This window comes from Tachyglossus aculeatus, chromosome 11 (genome assembly GCF_015852505.1).
Source record: "Tachyglossus aculeatus isolate mTacAcu1 chromosome 11, mTacAcu1.pri, whole genome shotgun sequence".
Classification (NCBI taxonomy): domain Eukaryota; kingdom Metazoa; phylum Chordata; class Mammalia; order Monotremata; family Tachyglossidae; genus Tachyglossus; species Tachyglossus aculeatus.
In genome coordinates, this window is record NC_052076.1 from 66,115,607 (window position 1) to 66,132,319 (window position 16,713).

General features: G+C 43.0%; 1 protein-coding gene across 1 annotated transcript in view; it reads right to left on the reverse strand.

Annotated features, from left to right (window-relative positions):
* Window positions 1-610: 610 nt before the first annotated feature.
* ITFG1 (integrin alpha FG-GAP repeat containing 1) overlaps window positions 611-16,713 on the reverse strand; it is a 238,961-nt gene continuing 222,858 nt past the window's right edge. The window contains exons 15-18 of the mRNA XM_038754317.1: window positions 14,773-14,897; window positions 10,801-10,883; window positions 7,349-7,466; window positions 611-1,912 (exon numbers count right to left, since the gene is read on the reverse strand). Of these exons, the coding sequence (XP_038610245.1) occupies window positions 1,853-1,912; window positions 7,349-7,466; window positions 10,801-10,883; window positions 14,773-14,897 (386 nt within the window). The 3' untranslated portion in view covers window positions 611-1,852. The remainder of the gene's footprint in view (window positions 1,913-7,348; window positions 7,467-10,800; window positions 10,884-14,772; window positions 14,898-16,713) is intronic.

Consider the following 16,713-nt stretch of genomic DNA (forward strand, 5'->3'; position numbering starts at 1 on the left):
ATTCCATTTAGTTTGTAAAAGTAGAAATCTGTTTGAGATTCTCCGTGTTAAACCTTCAAAGTGATTTCCAGGTGAAGGGAGTTGTTACAAATGCAGTCGATGAGTAGTACATATTGAGCAATGGCTCTGTGCGGAAGACTGTACTAAGCGCTAGGGAGGGTACAATAGAGTTAGTAGACATGATTCCCTGCCCTCAGTGTTCCTTGTAATCAAGCTGGGGACATTCATTCATTCATTCATTCATTCAATCGTATTTACAAAAATAAATTACAGGTAGGGGAAGCTACCAAGTATAAAGATATAAGCAGCATGGCGTAGCGGATCGAGCACGTGCCTGGGAATCATGGTCATGGATTCTAATCCCAGCTGCTTAGCCCAAGGGCAAGTCACTTCACTTCTCCGGGCCTCAGTTCCCTCATCTGTAAAATGGGGATTGAGACTGTGAGCCCCTCGTGGGACAGGGACTGTGTCCAGCCCAATTTGCTTGTATCCACCCCAGCGCTTAGTACAGTGCCCTGCACATAGCGAGCGTTTAACAAATGCCATAATCATTAGTATTACTACCGTTAACAATAAGCCCAATTCTTTGCGTTTAAAACCCATCAAGGTCTTTAGTTTTAATAAAGAACATTTATTAAGAAGACACCATGGAATACATGGAGATACGAGGTAAACCAAATACAATGAATGCACAATCATTATGAAAATAGAAAGTAATAATTTTATCACACAAAACAAGAAAAGTTGCTTTCAGAGAATCTGAGCTATGGAAAAGTTCCATTTCGATGGTGAAACAAGATCAGAGTTATTAAATCTACATCATATGCTTTTCACTCCAGTTTCATAACTGAATTTTTGAAAAGTAATTTTTTAGGGATAAAAAGTAAAAATACGATCTTTGTTTAAAGACCTTGATACGACTTCAAGGTTTAGAGAACAGCAGAATTCATTGGGGAACCAGGCCCAGATCTTTGCCTTTATTAATGTCCCAAATTCCTTTCATCCCCGATCAGAAAAATTAAATAGTCTTAAAGACTTTTTTCCATAATTTTGTCTCTACAGAGTTACAAGACAATTTCAAATTAATGTCTTTAGAGAGGCCCACTATGGGAGGGTATACGCCTGCGTGCAGTAAGTGCCCAATAAAGATCATTGATTAACATCAAGCATCGACTTAAGATCGCTGATTAATATCAAGCATCGACCACCCAGAGTCCAGGCTTTAAAAGGATCTGTTTTTGTCACGTCAGGAAGTTATATAATATCAGATGATACATGCTTGGTGATTCCTGTTACTTTTGCACAACACGAATCCATTCTCATGGCATGGGTGGATTAAAACAAAACCAAAAAAATACCAAAGTACTTCAGGTCACACCTCCCCCTCCTACATCACAATTACCATAATTAACATGTGAATCCCTGACACCTCATCCTGAGAAATACATTTTACATTACAGAGATAAAAGTGGCAAGATGAATTCAAGTGACTCCAATGATTTTGCTCATTTAAACACTCCTTTTAATTTATACGTGACCCCCTTTTCTACCACTGTCATTTTGGGAAGATTATCTGTATGTAAACCCCAGAATACATGCAATACCCCGCCAAGAATGAAAATGTACAGCTTTGATAAATAAAGACTAAAAAGGATCATATAGAAAGTGCTTAACTGAAAGACCTCGCGACACATTCAGACCTCATTTTAATACTTGCCAAATAAATACCAAGAAGTGCAACATTTATAAATAGCACATTCAAAATAACCCCTTTCAATTTCCTATATGCCAGCATTTAGTATTTTGATTAAGCAAATGAGTAGCAGCTCAATTATATAGTAGTTAAGGCAGGTCACATAGCATCAAAATGAAACCGATGGGCTTCCTGGCGTTTCTCTCGATCATCTGCTTTCTGAAAAATAAAAAAAAAAACACAATACGAGCATTTAGATGTTTTTAGACTACATTTTACAACCTAACAGACCGTTATCAAATGTGAGGAATTTTTTTTCATGTCTGGTTTCTGGGACAAGAAAAAAGCTTGCTCTAAACCTTGAGAAGTCCTGGAAAATGGGTGTCATTTACTCTAACTGTCTGCAGCAGTCTGTAACTGGTTGTTTTAACATTAATGACAATATTTTCAGATTGCTTTACGGACTGCTTTCTCAAGGAGTGTTATTCAATTACTATGAAATGATTTCTCATTGTTTGCATATTCTCCTTTTTAAACTGTGATGCACTAAAAAGAATCTCAATGAGCTTTATGATTTGCTGTATCAATCCAGGAGATGTGCGCAAAATTTTTTTTTCCACCCTTAATATTGCTGCTAAGAGAAAAATAAATAGATGTCCAAAAAGCACAACATAAAATGACTCGGTAGTCATTGTTCCTTGGTCAAATCATAAGGCAATAAGCATGGTTTTTACAGCACCTTTAGAAGGAGGATGCAATTCTCTGCTAGAGCAGCTGGTACCTCCTTTGTCCGTGTTATGCCTTTGTGTGGAATCGGAATTGATCCCTTGAGAAATTCACTTATTCTGTGTTCCTTTTTGATGGTGCAGAAACATAGAATATAACTTCCCAGCCCAAATGGGGCTGATACTTGAATGCAGTGGGCCAACTATAGATACAGAGTCAGCCTGAATCTTGCCTTTTTGAGGTGAAATTCTACTTAATGTTCCTCTGACTACGGTTGTTCGTGTTATCGTTTAGGAGGCTGATTAGAAAATACTCTAAGAAATGATGACTTTAGAATATCCCAAGTCTAGTGAAATAGATAACATTCTCATTCCACAAGAACGGTTACACTGAGTTGAAAACGGTCATTTTAGTTAACAGAAATGATTGTGCTTCGACAAGGTAGCAGTTCTCATTGGGTACCTTGCCAACTGGCTATGACAGTGAATAGAAGGGAAACGGAAAAATGAAAATATTTTTTCTTGTGAAGAAGCCACTTGATAAACTGCAAGCTCGCTGTGGGCAGGGAATGTGTCTTTTTGTTGTTGTACTGTACTCTCCCAAGCACTAGGTACAACACCGTAAGCGCTCGATAAATACGACTGAATGAATGAATGAGTGAATGACTATGTGCTGTGCACGTATTCAAACCCAGTCAGAAGTATCCTCACCTTACAATGAACTTGTGGCAATTATAAAATTATTGCTATTAAAAATGCCTTGCTGACATTATACTTTTCCTGCCTTTGAAAGGGAATAAAAGGATCATTGTTTTAAATGTTATACAACAGAACACTTCAGAAGCACAGAAAATAACGTGGGATAGATGGAAAAGAAACCTGCATTCTGGCTCTCAGCTCTGCCATCCATTTGGGTGTCCTCGAGCAAAATCACCCTTTCATCATCAATCAGTGGCATTTATTGAGCACTTACTGTGGGCGGAGCACTGGACTAAGTGCTTGGGAGAGTACAATATGATAGATTTGGAGGACGTGATCCCTGCCCACAGAAATTTATAGTCTACATGGGGAGATACACATTGAAATTACAGATAGGGGAAATACAGTATAAGGATTTGTAGGAAAGTGTAGTGAAGCTGGGGTATCAGTCAAGCAATCTATCAATCATATTTACTGAGCGCTTCCTGGGTGCAGTGCACTGTACAAAGTGCTAGGGAGAATACAACATAACAGAGTTGGTAAACACATTCCTTGTCCACAACGAGCTTAGATTCTAGAGGGGGGTACAGACATTAATATAACTAAATTATGGTTAAGTGCTGTGGGGCTGACAGAGAAGTAAATAAAGGCTGCAAATCCAAGTGTAACGGTGTCACGGAAGGGAGAGGGACAAGAGGAAATGGGGGCTTACTGGGGAAGGCCTCTTGGAAAAGATGTGCTGGGAATATGTCTTTGAAGGTGGAGAAAGTAATCGTCTGTCGGATATGATGACAAAGGGCACTCCAGGCCAGAGGCAAGATATGGGAGAGATTGGCAGCGAGATACATGAGATCGAGGTACAGAGGGTAGGTCGGCATTAGAAAAAGCACATGTGTGCAGAGTGGGTCATAGTACAAAATTGGGGATGGTAAGGTGGGAGGGGGCGAGGTGACTGTTTTAAAAGTTGATGGTAAGGAGTTTCTGTTTGATGTGGAGGCGGATGGGCAACCACTGGAGGTTTCTGAGGAGTGGGGAAAGATGGAGTGAACGTTTTTGTAGAAAAATGATCTGGGCATCAGAGGGAAGTATGGACTGGAGTGAGGAGAGACAGGAGGCAGGGAGGCCTGCAAGGAGGCTGATGCAGTCATCCAGGCAGGATAGGTCAAATGCCTGGATTTACGAGGTAGCAGTTTGGATCAAGAGGAAAGGGTCGATTTTAGCGATTTAGCAGTTTGAACTGAAAGGATCTGGTGACAGACTGAATATGAAGGTTGAAATGAGAGAGGTGAGTCGAGGATAATGTCAAGAATATGGGCTTTTGAAATGGAGGATAGTGGTGCCGTCTACAGTGATGGGAAAGCTGGGGAGGGCAGGTTTTGGATCGGAAGATAAGGAGTTCTCGTTTGGACATGTTAAGTTTGAGGTGTCCGTGGGACATCCAAGTAGAGACGTCCTGAAGGCAGGAGGAAATGCAAGACTGCAGAGGGGAGAGAGATCGGGGCTGGAGATGTAGATTTGGGAATCACCGGCCTAGAGATGGCATCAGTCAGTTAATCAATGGTATTTACTGAGAGCCTACTATGTGCAGAGCACTGTACAAAGTGTTTGGCAGAATACAATACTACTACGTGCAGAGCACTGTACAAAGTGTTTGGCACAGTACAATACAACAGAATTAGTGGACACGTTCTCTGCCCGAGAGGAGTTTACAGTCTAGAGGGGGAGACGGACAATGATACGAATAAGTAATTTATTATATATGATTTAAAGATATATGTACACAAGTGCTATGGAGTTGGGGGTAGGATGAACATTAAATGTCCAAAGGTCACAGATCCAAGTGCATAGATGAGGTAGAAGGGAGAGTGGGTGGGGGAAATGAGGGCTTAGTAGGGGAAGGCTTCTTGGAGGAAATGTGACCTCAGTGATGCTTTGAAGTTGGAGAGAGTGGTGGTCTGGTATATATGGAGGGGGAAGGTGTTCCAGGCTAGGGGGAGGAGTTGGGAAAGGGGTCGGCACAGTGTGTAAGGTAGCGCTAGAGGAGCGAGTGTGCCGGCTGGGCTGTATTAGAAAATTAAGACGGTTAGATGGGATGGGGCAAGCTGACTGAGTGCTTTAAAGCCAGTGGTAAGGAGTTTCTCTATGATGTGGAGGTGGATGGGCAGCCACTGGGGGTTCCTGAGGAGTGGGGGACATGGACTGAATGTTTTTGTGGATAAATGATGCACGCGGCAGAGTAAGGGATGGATTGGAGTGGGGAGAGACAGGAGGCAGAGAGGTCAGCAAGGAAGCAGATGCAGTACTCATGGTGGGATAGGATAAGGGCTTGGATCAGCAGGGTAGCAGTTAGGATGGAGAGGAAAGGGTGGATTTTAGCAATGTTGTGAAGATAGAACCCACAGGATGTGGTGACAGACTGAATATGTGGGCGGAATGAGAGAGATGAGTCAAGGACAACGTTGAGGTTATGGGCTTGTGAGATAGGGTGGTTAGTGGTGTTGTCTACAGTGCTGGGGAGCGCAGGGTTTGGGTGTGAAGAAATGGAGTTCAGTTTTGGATATGCTTAATCTGAGGGGTCAGCAGGACATCCAGGTAGATATGTCTTGACAGCTGGAGGAAATGCAAGACTTTTAGGGAAGGACGGAGGTCAGGGCTGGAGATGTAGATTTGGGAATCATCTGTAGAGAGATGGTAATTGAAGTCAGGGAGCGAATGAGTTCTCTAAGGGAGTGGGTTGTAGAGGGAGAGTAGAAGGGGACCAAGAACGGAACCTTAAGGGATGCCTACTGTTAGACGGTGGGAGGCAGAGGAGGAACCAGCAAAAGAGACTGAGAAGGAACGGTCAGAGAGAGAGGAGGAAAATCGAGAGGACGCTGTCAGCGAATCCATGGTTGGATACAGTTTCAAGGAGAAGGGAGTAGTCTACAGTGCCCAAAGTGGCTGAGAGGTCTAGGGGAATTAGCTGAAGCCATGGGGAGAGAACGAGATCTCCAAGGGAGTGGGTGTAGATGAAGAATAGATGGGGAACCAAAGCCTTGAGGGACACCCACAGCCTCGCTGAGGAGGAGTCTGCTAAAGAGACTGAGAATCAATCAATTAATCAATCAATCAATCATATTTATTGAGCGCTTACTGTGTGCAGAGCACTGTACTAAGCGCTTGGGAAGTACAAGTTGGCAGCATATAGAGACAGTACCTACCCAACAGTGGGCTCACAGTCTAAAAGGGGAGACAGAGAACAAAACCAAACATACTAACAAAATAAAATAAATAGAATAGATATGTACAAGTAAAATAAATAGAGTAATAAATATGTACAAACATATATACATATACACAGGTGCTGTGGGGAAGGGAAGGAGGTAAGATGAGAGGGATGGAGAGGGGGACGAGGGGGAGAGGAAGGAAGGGGCTCAGTCTGGGAAGTCTTCTCACTCTGAGAAGGAGTGGCTGGGGAAAAAGAAGGAGAACCAAGAGAGGACAGTATCAAAGTGCCTAAGGGGTACACAGTTGAGTGCAGAGTTGATGCAGAGGGGAAGGTGGATAGGGGAAATGAGGGCTTAGTCAGGGAAGGCCTCTTGGAGGGGATGTGATTATAGGAGGGTATTGAAGATGGCAATATTGGTGGTCTGTCAGATATGAAGAAGGAGAGAGTTTCAGGCCCAAGGGAGGATATGGTCAAGGTGCTGGCAGTGGGATAGACGAGATCCACAACAAGATTATTTTTGAGGATTTGTGGAGTCCCTACAGCAAGCCTGGCCTAATACTAGCACGTGTCTCAGTATCTTCGCCTACTAAATGGGGCTGGTGGAGAAAAGAGTAAACATTCACTTCCCCAGGTGGCACTGAGCCCTTCTGGTTTTCTAAATGCTGACGAGCTGAATGTGTAAATTCTTCTCTTGGAAGTGAACAACTGATTTCTTCCTTACTAGTAGGATTAGGTCCAAAGCTTGTAAATTGTGTTCAGATGCTTATCTCTATAAATACCATGGGCTTCTGCTGCGGGAAAAATGCTAATTTCCAAGAAGGCTTAACTAATGGTATGGAAATAAGGAAAATAATATTCTCATCAGGAAGGGAAGAAGAAAAAAAACCCAACAACCAAAAAAACCAATAGTCACTTGATAAAATTTAAATCAGTACTTATCAATGTAATATCTACTGCGTTTTATATATCAGTTAAAAGTCACCGGGCTATCCAAAGTCAAGATTGTCATTTAATTAAACCTACCTTTTCCTGCCAATGCAATACGCCGATTATTGCCAAGATGAAAACACAGACACCAATCAGGGCTATAGCCGTCAGCAGTACAATGTTACTTGGGGTCAGGTACAATTTGGCACTCCAACTATACAAGACAGAGCAAAGAAAATTACCAATCCACACCTGAAAACCACAAAAGCTCTCAAAAGATTACTTTAATTTACGGAACCCAAGATAGCCCGACTTGATGTGATACTTCTTCTTTGCCAGAGTTCATGTATTACTGAAGGAATTCAAATTACAATAATAATAATGGCATTTATTAAGCACTTACGATGTGCAAAGCTCTGTTCTAAGTGCTGGGGAGGTTACAAGGTGATCAGGTTGTCCCATGTGGGACTCACAGTCTTAATCCCCACTTTACAGATGAGGTAACTGAGGCACAGAGAAGTGAAGTGACTTGTCCAAAGTCACACAGCTGACAATTGGCGGAGCTGGGATTTGAACCCATGACCTCTGACTCCAAAGCCCGTGCTCCTTCCACCGAGCCAGGCTGCTTGAAGCGTGGTCCCATGAATAATAGTTCTGGAGAACTTTGGGTCTACTCAGATACCAACTTCCTTAATAGTAATATTGGCTTGTTTGGATGTCCAATCTGAAGGGCAATTTTTACATTTGTTTCTTTGAGTTCAGACTCCAGAAACCCATGTTTAAACTGTCAAACTGCTTCTCCGTTCAATATAATTTTTCAAAAGTATCAAAAACCTCTCCGAGACATTTTGTACAAATAATAATAATAATCAGCGTGGGATTTGTTAAACACTTTGTAGAAAAATGGTATTTGTTCAGCACTTACATTGTGCCAGACATTGATCTAAGTGCTGGGGTACATACAAGCTAATCAGGTCGGACACAGTTCCTGTCCCACATAGGACTCACCAACTTAATCCCGATTTTACAGAATGAGGTAACTGAGGCATAGAGAAGTGAAATGACTTGCCTAAGGTCACTTTCTAAAAATCCCATTGAATTTAATCAAATGCCACCTAGCTCTGACTTCAGGGCAAACATGATTTCCTACTGACTTTGATTTTGATGAGATCTGAAAGTGCCTGAGGGTCAAGTGAAATCCCATCACATAAAGGATTTTTATCACCGAAAAGAGGAGTGTAAAGTTCATTTTCCAAATCCTAAATTCCCGAGCACAATCGGATTCAGCTGTCATTTCACCCATATCATCACCAATGTCATTTACCAAATGCCAGAACTGTTCTTAAATTTTTTAAAAAAACAACATGCAAATTCTAGGAACTGTACAATCAATGTTATAACTAGTTACCCAGAGAACGTGTTCTCTCCTGCTTCACACAGAGTTCTATATTTTACGTTCTTAAAATATTTAAAAACAACAACACGCAAATTCTAGGAACTTTACAATCAATGTTATAAGTAGTTATCCAGAGAACGTGTTCTCTCCTGCTTCACACAGACTTCTATCTTTATTTTACGTTTATTGAAGTTAAGATGATACTGACAAAGTACAACTAGATATTGACTTCTTTCAGGAACATAATTAAGAATTACTGACATGAGGTTAGACTCTGGAGTCAGTACATATTGAAAACTACTAAAAACTGAAATCAATGAGCATTTTATTACACTAGTAAATTGGGAGAAATCATTTCTTCTGAAACAATACGAAGATAAAAACATTGAAGAGTTTATAGCAGAATGATATACGGATTTTCCAAAAAGTGTTGGGCAGTAAGATCATGAGGCCTATAATTCAAAAAAGAAAATTAACACTCCCACTATCTTTTTTTTAAAAAAAAACCAGAGAAACCTCATCTCCTAGGGATGAATTCTTCTAGGCCTAATTTTTTATTTGAGTTAAGGTGTTTTTTTTCTCTGGGCTCCTCTGCAAGCCCAGGAAGACTGGAAAGCTGAGCTGTGGAAAGTGTACTAAATTGAGAATCAGTAGACTTGGCTTCTAGACCTGATTCAGCCTGGCTAGGCCATCAGTGGTGAAGATTTTTGCTTTGTGTAGTCAGATCTAGCAGGAACCCCCCAAAATAGAATGGATAGTGTGGGGAGTGAAGATCACAGTGGCTACCCGAGGAACCCACTGCGAGGTCATGGTGCTACAGCCCGGTAGCCGCACTAGTTGCTGTAAATAGGTCCTCTGGATCAAAACTTTCACTGCACAAAGTGTTGCACCCCTGTCCGCCGTTTTGCTAAGTGCACTCTGAGTCCCAGTGGGAGCTGGCAAGGAAGAGACATAAGCGGTACTGCAAAAACCACTAGCACTACAATCAATTCCTCCTCGCGGTTTCTCGGCCCCCGAGTCTCAGGACCTACTGTTCCCAACAGAACTGCATACTTCAAGGTACGGGCGGACAGCCAACACTATTCAGCCACTCTCAGATCTATTCCGCCCTTTGTTCTTTAATTCTCAATTTCATTCTCTGTGAAGTTGGAATGCAAGTTTGAGAGCTGCCCCTCGAGCCACTACCTCAGTTTCAAAACCTAGAACCTGCTGCTGAACCTACAGATGTGGATATCACAGTGGTTTTTACTGAGATACAACTGGACTACATGCAAGATGCACAACTGTCAAAACAACCAGGTAACGCACTTGGGCTTATTTTGGCTCCAACTCCACCCTTATTGCAGGGCTTGGGCCCTGGGATTTTCCCCATGCCACTCAATGAGACTTGGCAAAAGTACCAATTACATTTTTCCCAATGACATGAAAAAGGAAATAATAATTATGGTACTTGTTAAGCGCTTACTATGTGCCAAGCACTGGGGTAGATACAAATTAATCAGGTCGTTCACAGTCTCAATCCTCATTTAGCAGATGAGATAACTGAGGCCCAGAGAAGTGAAGTGACTTGCCCAAAGTCACGCAGCAGGGGAGCCAGGATTAGAACCCATGACCTTCAGACTTCTAGGCCCGTGCTCTATCCACTGAGCCATGCTGCTTCTCGAAGTATACAAGTACACTGTAGTTTAAGTATCTTCCATTTTTGTACTTGATGATAAATTAAAGAGAAATGCAAAGGTAAACTATATATCCTTTAATGATAAATGCTAACCCGGGAAAGTGAGGCTCTCATTGCTCAACTATTTCAACTATCTACTTAACAGATTTGCGTCTATTAATATTACAATGTGCCTGTTATCCTAGAATGTGTAACTGGTGCACTGAAGGCCAGTTTACCTAGAAAATGAAGACATTTTAAAATTTGTTAACCTGCTGTTCCTCTAATAGGATTTAACTGGCTCCTCATGAAATGTGTCAGGGGGGCAGTGGTTCTTTCTAGGCCTGCTTTGTCTTCTGAGGTTTACTGTAAGAAAATGAAATGACGGCTTTCATACTAGGGCACAGCAGGAATGAGGTTTTCTCTGGGATGCATCTCTGACTCTCGTGGTTCACAGTACCGTTTGACTCAATGTAGTTCAGGCCCTGACATTACCTGTGGGGAACGTTGTGAGGGTATGGGATGACGATGAGTTGGGAGTTCGGAATGATGGCCGTCCACTCCTGTTTTCGGGCGGTCTGAAAAAGAAGAATTCAAGGCACGTGAATTTTTCTGTGAGTAGCAACAACGGAAGCCAAAAATAGAAAGGGGAAAAAAAAGCCTATTATCAAAATCAGGTTATCAGTCATTATTGGATTATGGCAAATGACATTTTTATTAAGATAATATAAAAATCTGTAACACGCCATAAACAGGGCCAGACATTTGTAGGCCAACTGCCTGAGGAGTTTCCTAATGGGTTTTCTCTCAGGTGTTTTGTGGCACACGGCTCTGTATACCTTGCTGCTCCTGTGCGCTATGCCACCTGGACTCTGCGTGGCAGGTTTTGAAGCTATGTGCGGTTTTTGTTCAGCGTGAACTTAATGGACTAGAAGATCTGGATCCGCAGATGTGGGCCTTCCCTCTTCTCACCTTCCCAAAGATGAGGCAGGAGTATCAGCACCCCGATAAGGGCAGGGGACACCTGACAAAGTTGGGTTGTGTACTGGGGTTGACTGCTTGCTTTAATGAGGCATTGGTCACTTCAGCCTCTTGGTGATATCAGAGGCACATTTCAGGTCTTCAGAACAGGCCTGGGCTCCGAGGATTTGCCTTCTGAGGCCTGGGAAGCCAAGAAAGGGCAGGCAGTGATTTGGTCTGGTACACCAGCTTCACAGAAGTGTGGCAGAAAGCTCCCAGCGAAATTCCCTCGTCCTGACATTTTGTTTCTCCACCATACTTTTGAGGTAAAAGCAAAATCCAAGATGGAAACTCTGTGACCACCTTAGACCATCTTTCTCTTTGGTTTTCCCACTTGAGGGTTGGCCCAGTGAAAAGTCCAAGCCAGGAGCCCAGACCCAGGGGGATTCTAACTAGTGAGGGTTGCCCAGAGGCTTCTGTACTCATTCTTGGGGTGCCCCTGATCCCAAAGGACTGGAAAGCAGGCCCAGGTAACTCTCAGCGCCACCTGAAATGTTCTGGAACCAACGGTGCAGCCGGAATGTGGAAAAGGTGTGGGATTCTTAGCGTACCAGAGGTGGACAACGAGTTAGCAATGCAGAAATGCAGTGTGGCACTTTGGATGTATTGGCAGGAGTGTGATACGCAAGATCCAGGAAATAACCCTCCTGTAATACTCTGCACTGGTAGATTCTTCCAGAGAACTGTGGATCATATTTAAAAATGACTGGAGGAAAATGGTAGAGGGACCAGAGGAGAGCTAATGAAATGACTGAAGGGATGGAAAATAGGTCTAGGAGGAAAGCCTGTAAAACAATTGACATTTTTTATTCTAGAAGAGAAGTTTAAAGAGCTATTAAATAACTTCCTTAAATTATACCCCGTTCTGTTACAACACATGTTTTTACTATGTGATAATAACAATAATTCTGATATTTATTAAGAGCTAACTATGTGCTAAGTACTGAGTGCTAGGGTAGATACAAGATACTTAGATCGGACACAGTCCCTGCCCCACATGGGGCACACAAGTCTAAGGGGGAGGAAGAACATTTTACAGATGAGGAAACAGAGGCACAGAGAAGTGAAACGGTATGTTTTAGCTAGAATGCTGTTAGGGGAGGACCTGAGTTCTAATCCTGGCTCTGACACTTGCCTGCTGGGTGACCTGGGCCAAGTCATTTAACTTTTCTGTGCCGCAGTTCCCTCGTCTGTAAAATGGGGATTAATACTGTGAGCCCCATGTGTGATATGGATAGTGTTCAACCTGATGAGCTTGTATCTACCCCAGTGCTTTGTACAGTGCCTGGCACCTAACCAACTTGTACTTCCCAAGCGCTTAGTACAGTGCTCTGCACACAGTAAGCGCTCAATAAATACGATTGACTGATTGATTGCCAGTAAGTGCTTGACAAATACCATAAGAAAAGAAAAAAAAGAGGGAAACATTCAACTGACAATGTGAGCCTGTTTGGATACAGCACGCTGCAGTGTCAGAAGAAATGCCTTCTGTGTGGTGTCAGACACAGTGAAAACTACAGCATGCGTTTTCCTTAATGCGGGCTTTCGTGAGCTTGCATCCTCCGCGTTTTAGAGACCATTTGTATGCGAAGAATGACAGCCGATTTTTCTCCATGTCCACTGAGAACCACACAGAATGAATCTAGAGTAGCAGAGACCTGGGTTAGACATAAGGAAAAGCCTCATCATCATCATCATCATCAATCATATTTATTGAGCGCTTACTGTGTGCCGAGCACTGTACTAAGCGCTTGGGAAGTACAAGTTGGCAACATAATGACTGTCGGACTGACAACACCCTGGGATGAGCAATCAAGAGGGGCTGTGGACTGCTCATTGCCGGAGCTCTTTAAGGAAAGCACAGCACCCACCTGCCCTGGCTAGTTTAATTATTCTCTGGGCTAAAGGCTGGGGGATGGATCAAATGATGTCAGGAGATTCCTTCCACTTTCAGGTCTCTATAAAACTCAATGACAGGTCGCTAGCCCTGGTCTGGATGCTTTGGTTTTAACCAACGGGCACCCAGGGCTCCTGAGATTTAAGAGGACTAGAAATTACAACTTTGTCCTACACACTCAGAGAAGGTGTCACTGAAGGTGAAATTTGCCAGTGAGTACCTTATAATACTGTCCCTCACACTCAGAGAAGGCACTCACTCAGATCTGCTGTGTAAGTTCCAGAACTCAGATCTTTTGATGGCAGCAAATGTTGTTGTAAGATCTATGAAAACCATTTGGAGGTTTTAGTGCTGCTTGCGCTTTTCCTGAAATCCTGGGCCACAAAGATCACGTGTGCTGTGCCATGCTATGGAGAAGCCACACTGGGATTCTGGGAGTGTTTGGTCGATTGATATTCTTTAATAGCCGATTCAGGAGTACCCTGGCTAGGATCTTGCCAGAAAAGGAGAGTAAAGACAGAATGTCTCCTACCCCAATTTGAGCCAGTCCCCTCCCCTCCCCTTTTTCTTAAAATGGTATTTGTTATGCCCTTACTTGCCAGGTCCTAAGCATTAGGGTAGATACAAGATAATCAGGTTGGACCCAGTCTATGTCCCACATGGGGCTCACAGTCTTCAATCCCCATTTTACAGATGAGGTAACTGAGGGCCAGAGAAGTTAAGTGACTTGCCCAAGGTCACGCAGCAGACAAGTGGTGGAGCCGGGATTTGAACCTAGGTCCTTCTTACTCCCAGGCCCATGCTCTATCCACCAGACACAATTAGCATTCCCGCATTTATACTCATCCTTAGCATTTCCATATACATTGCAACAGGTCTGAGATACTTATTAATCAATTAATGGTATTTCCACACATGCTACTTATATTCATTTATCTATTCACCTAACTTAACTTCACACTTTTGTTTCTGCCACTGTGCTTCCTCCTGCTCTCTCTATTTGCAAATGCATTCTGTCTGCCTGTCTCTTCTATTAAACTGTAAATTTGAGGGTAGGGAAGAGGGTACTGGGAGAGGAATGAGGATAAGAATTGGGTGTTGGGGAGAGGGGGGCAAAGAGCTAATTGAGTGTTTCAAAACCAGTGCTATTTCAATCAATCAATCAATCGTATTTATTGAGCGCTTACTGTGTGCAGAGCACTGTACTAAGCGCTTGGGAAGTACAAGTTGGCAACATATAGAGCCGGTCCCTACCCAACAGTGGGCTCACAGCTCACAGTCCTTTGGTTTCCTCTCCAAAGTGCTTAATGCAGTGCTCTGCATACAGTAGGTGCTCAATAAATACTGCTGATTGACTGACTGATTAATTTCTTATCAACTTACTGTCTGACTTGACTATGTGTTCTGGTTAGGATTACTACACCGTAGATTTCCAACCAATTATATTACCCTCCTCCTCCTCCAAAACAGATTTCCTAAAGAAAAAAATCAGAATACTTTAGAAACAAAATGCTGCCTGAGTAGCGCTACACAAATACCCTCTGGCTTACCTTCTCTCCTAACGGACGGGGAATGCCAACTAACAGGTGATCGAGAAAATTTGCACTGCGGCCCAAACCCAGAACGTTGTACGGCAGCTGGAGGGCTAAGTGTGCTGACTGGCTGAGTTGACCAGCTGGAAGGAAAAGAAAGAGGTCACTTTGCACACCCTATCTCATACAATGAAAAGGGTAAAAAAAGAGCGACAAGAAAAAACACGATTAAACTAAGTACCGTAATTGACTTTCCAGGTCAAAACACAGTCTGACATTTAATATGAAGAATGAAACGAAATCTCTGAAGTCATCATTATTATGAATTAGTATTTATAGGGCATACACATTGGGGCAGCTACTGTCTTAGGTGTCGTGATGAACAGAGGTGACAGGGCCCACTGCCTCTCCAAGAGATTATGCTAATCATCACTTTCTACAATAAGTTCCATAACAATGTGAACCCACTGGACTGTGTTTTTGGTAATTGGCCTTCAAGGGGTTTATTCACACATGGCCAGGTTAGCTGCCTCTTTCTTATTCAGGGAACAAGGAACAGACACAGCGTTCTGGAAGTACTTCCACATCTGTGACCAGTGAAAACCGTGCCAGAACCAGGAAGCAACCCTGCACCAAAATAGTCTTCGGTGGATTCCAAATGAAAAGAGGCTAAATGAGGATGTTCACCAATTGTCAGTTCACTCATTCATTCATTCAATCGTATTTATTGAGCGCTTACTGTGTGCAGAGCACTGTACTAAGCGCTTGGGAGAGTACGATAAACAGACACAGTCGTTGCCCACAACAAGCTTACAGTCTAGAGGGGGAGACAGATGTTAATATATATAAATGACAGATATGTACATAAGTGCTTTGGGGCTGGGAAGGGGGATGAATAAAGGGAGCGAGTCAGGGGGACACAGTAGGAGAAGAAGAAAGAGAAGCTTAGTCAGGGAAGGCTTCTTGGAGGAAATGTGCCTTCAATAAGGTGTCGGGGAAAGGGGGGAGTAACTGCCTGTCTGTTGGATTTGAGGAGGTAGGGTGTTCCAGGACAGAGGGAGGGCATGGGCGAAAGGAGAGTACAACTAAAACCAACTGCTACCACAACAGAATCTCTGATACTAACTCCTTTATAACAAAGCCACCATATCGTAAAGTTTTTTATCGGTCTTTGACCAAGGGGCTTCAAGGCCCACCCATCCACATGCTCCCTCACACCAACTCACTCTCCCCTCACTCTATACTACAGCTAAGGCACTCTGCTTAGTGCAGGCACATTTCCTCACCAACCCCCATGCAATCAGTCAACAGTATTTACCGAGTGTTTACTCTGCGGAGAGCATTGCATTAAGCACTTGGGAGAATCCAATGGAATTAACAGACACAATCCCAGCATTCAAGGGGGGTAAGTGACAGCTTTAAGGACAAGGGATATGGGAGAGACACATGGGTTTAGATGACACTGAAGTGCTGGAGTGTTATATAGCTAAGAAATAGGGTGAGGAGATGAGAGATCAGTCAGGGAAGGTCTCCTGGAGTTGTAATTTTATAGGGGTTTTAAAGGTGGGGAGAGCAGGAGTGCTAGATGTGAAGGAGAAGGAAGGTCATAAGGGAATCGGGTGGGGCAAGACAGCTGAGTGCCTCAAAACCAAAGGTCAAGAGTTTCTGCTTGACACTGGAGGATTTTGAGGAGTGCGAAGATATGCACAATACGATGTTTTTGAAAAGTATTCCAGGCAGCAGAGTGAAGTACAGATCAGAGAGAGGATACAACTTTCTTGCTTCCTCCCATATGAAATAGCCTACCTCATTTGCTTCAACAAATCAGATTCTTCCTTTCCTTCAAGGAATTACTAGAACCTATCTCCTGCATGAAGTAGTCAATTAATCAATCAATCAACAGTATTTATTAAGTGCTTACTCTGTGCAAAGCATTGTACCGAGCACTTGGGAGAGTAC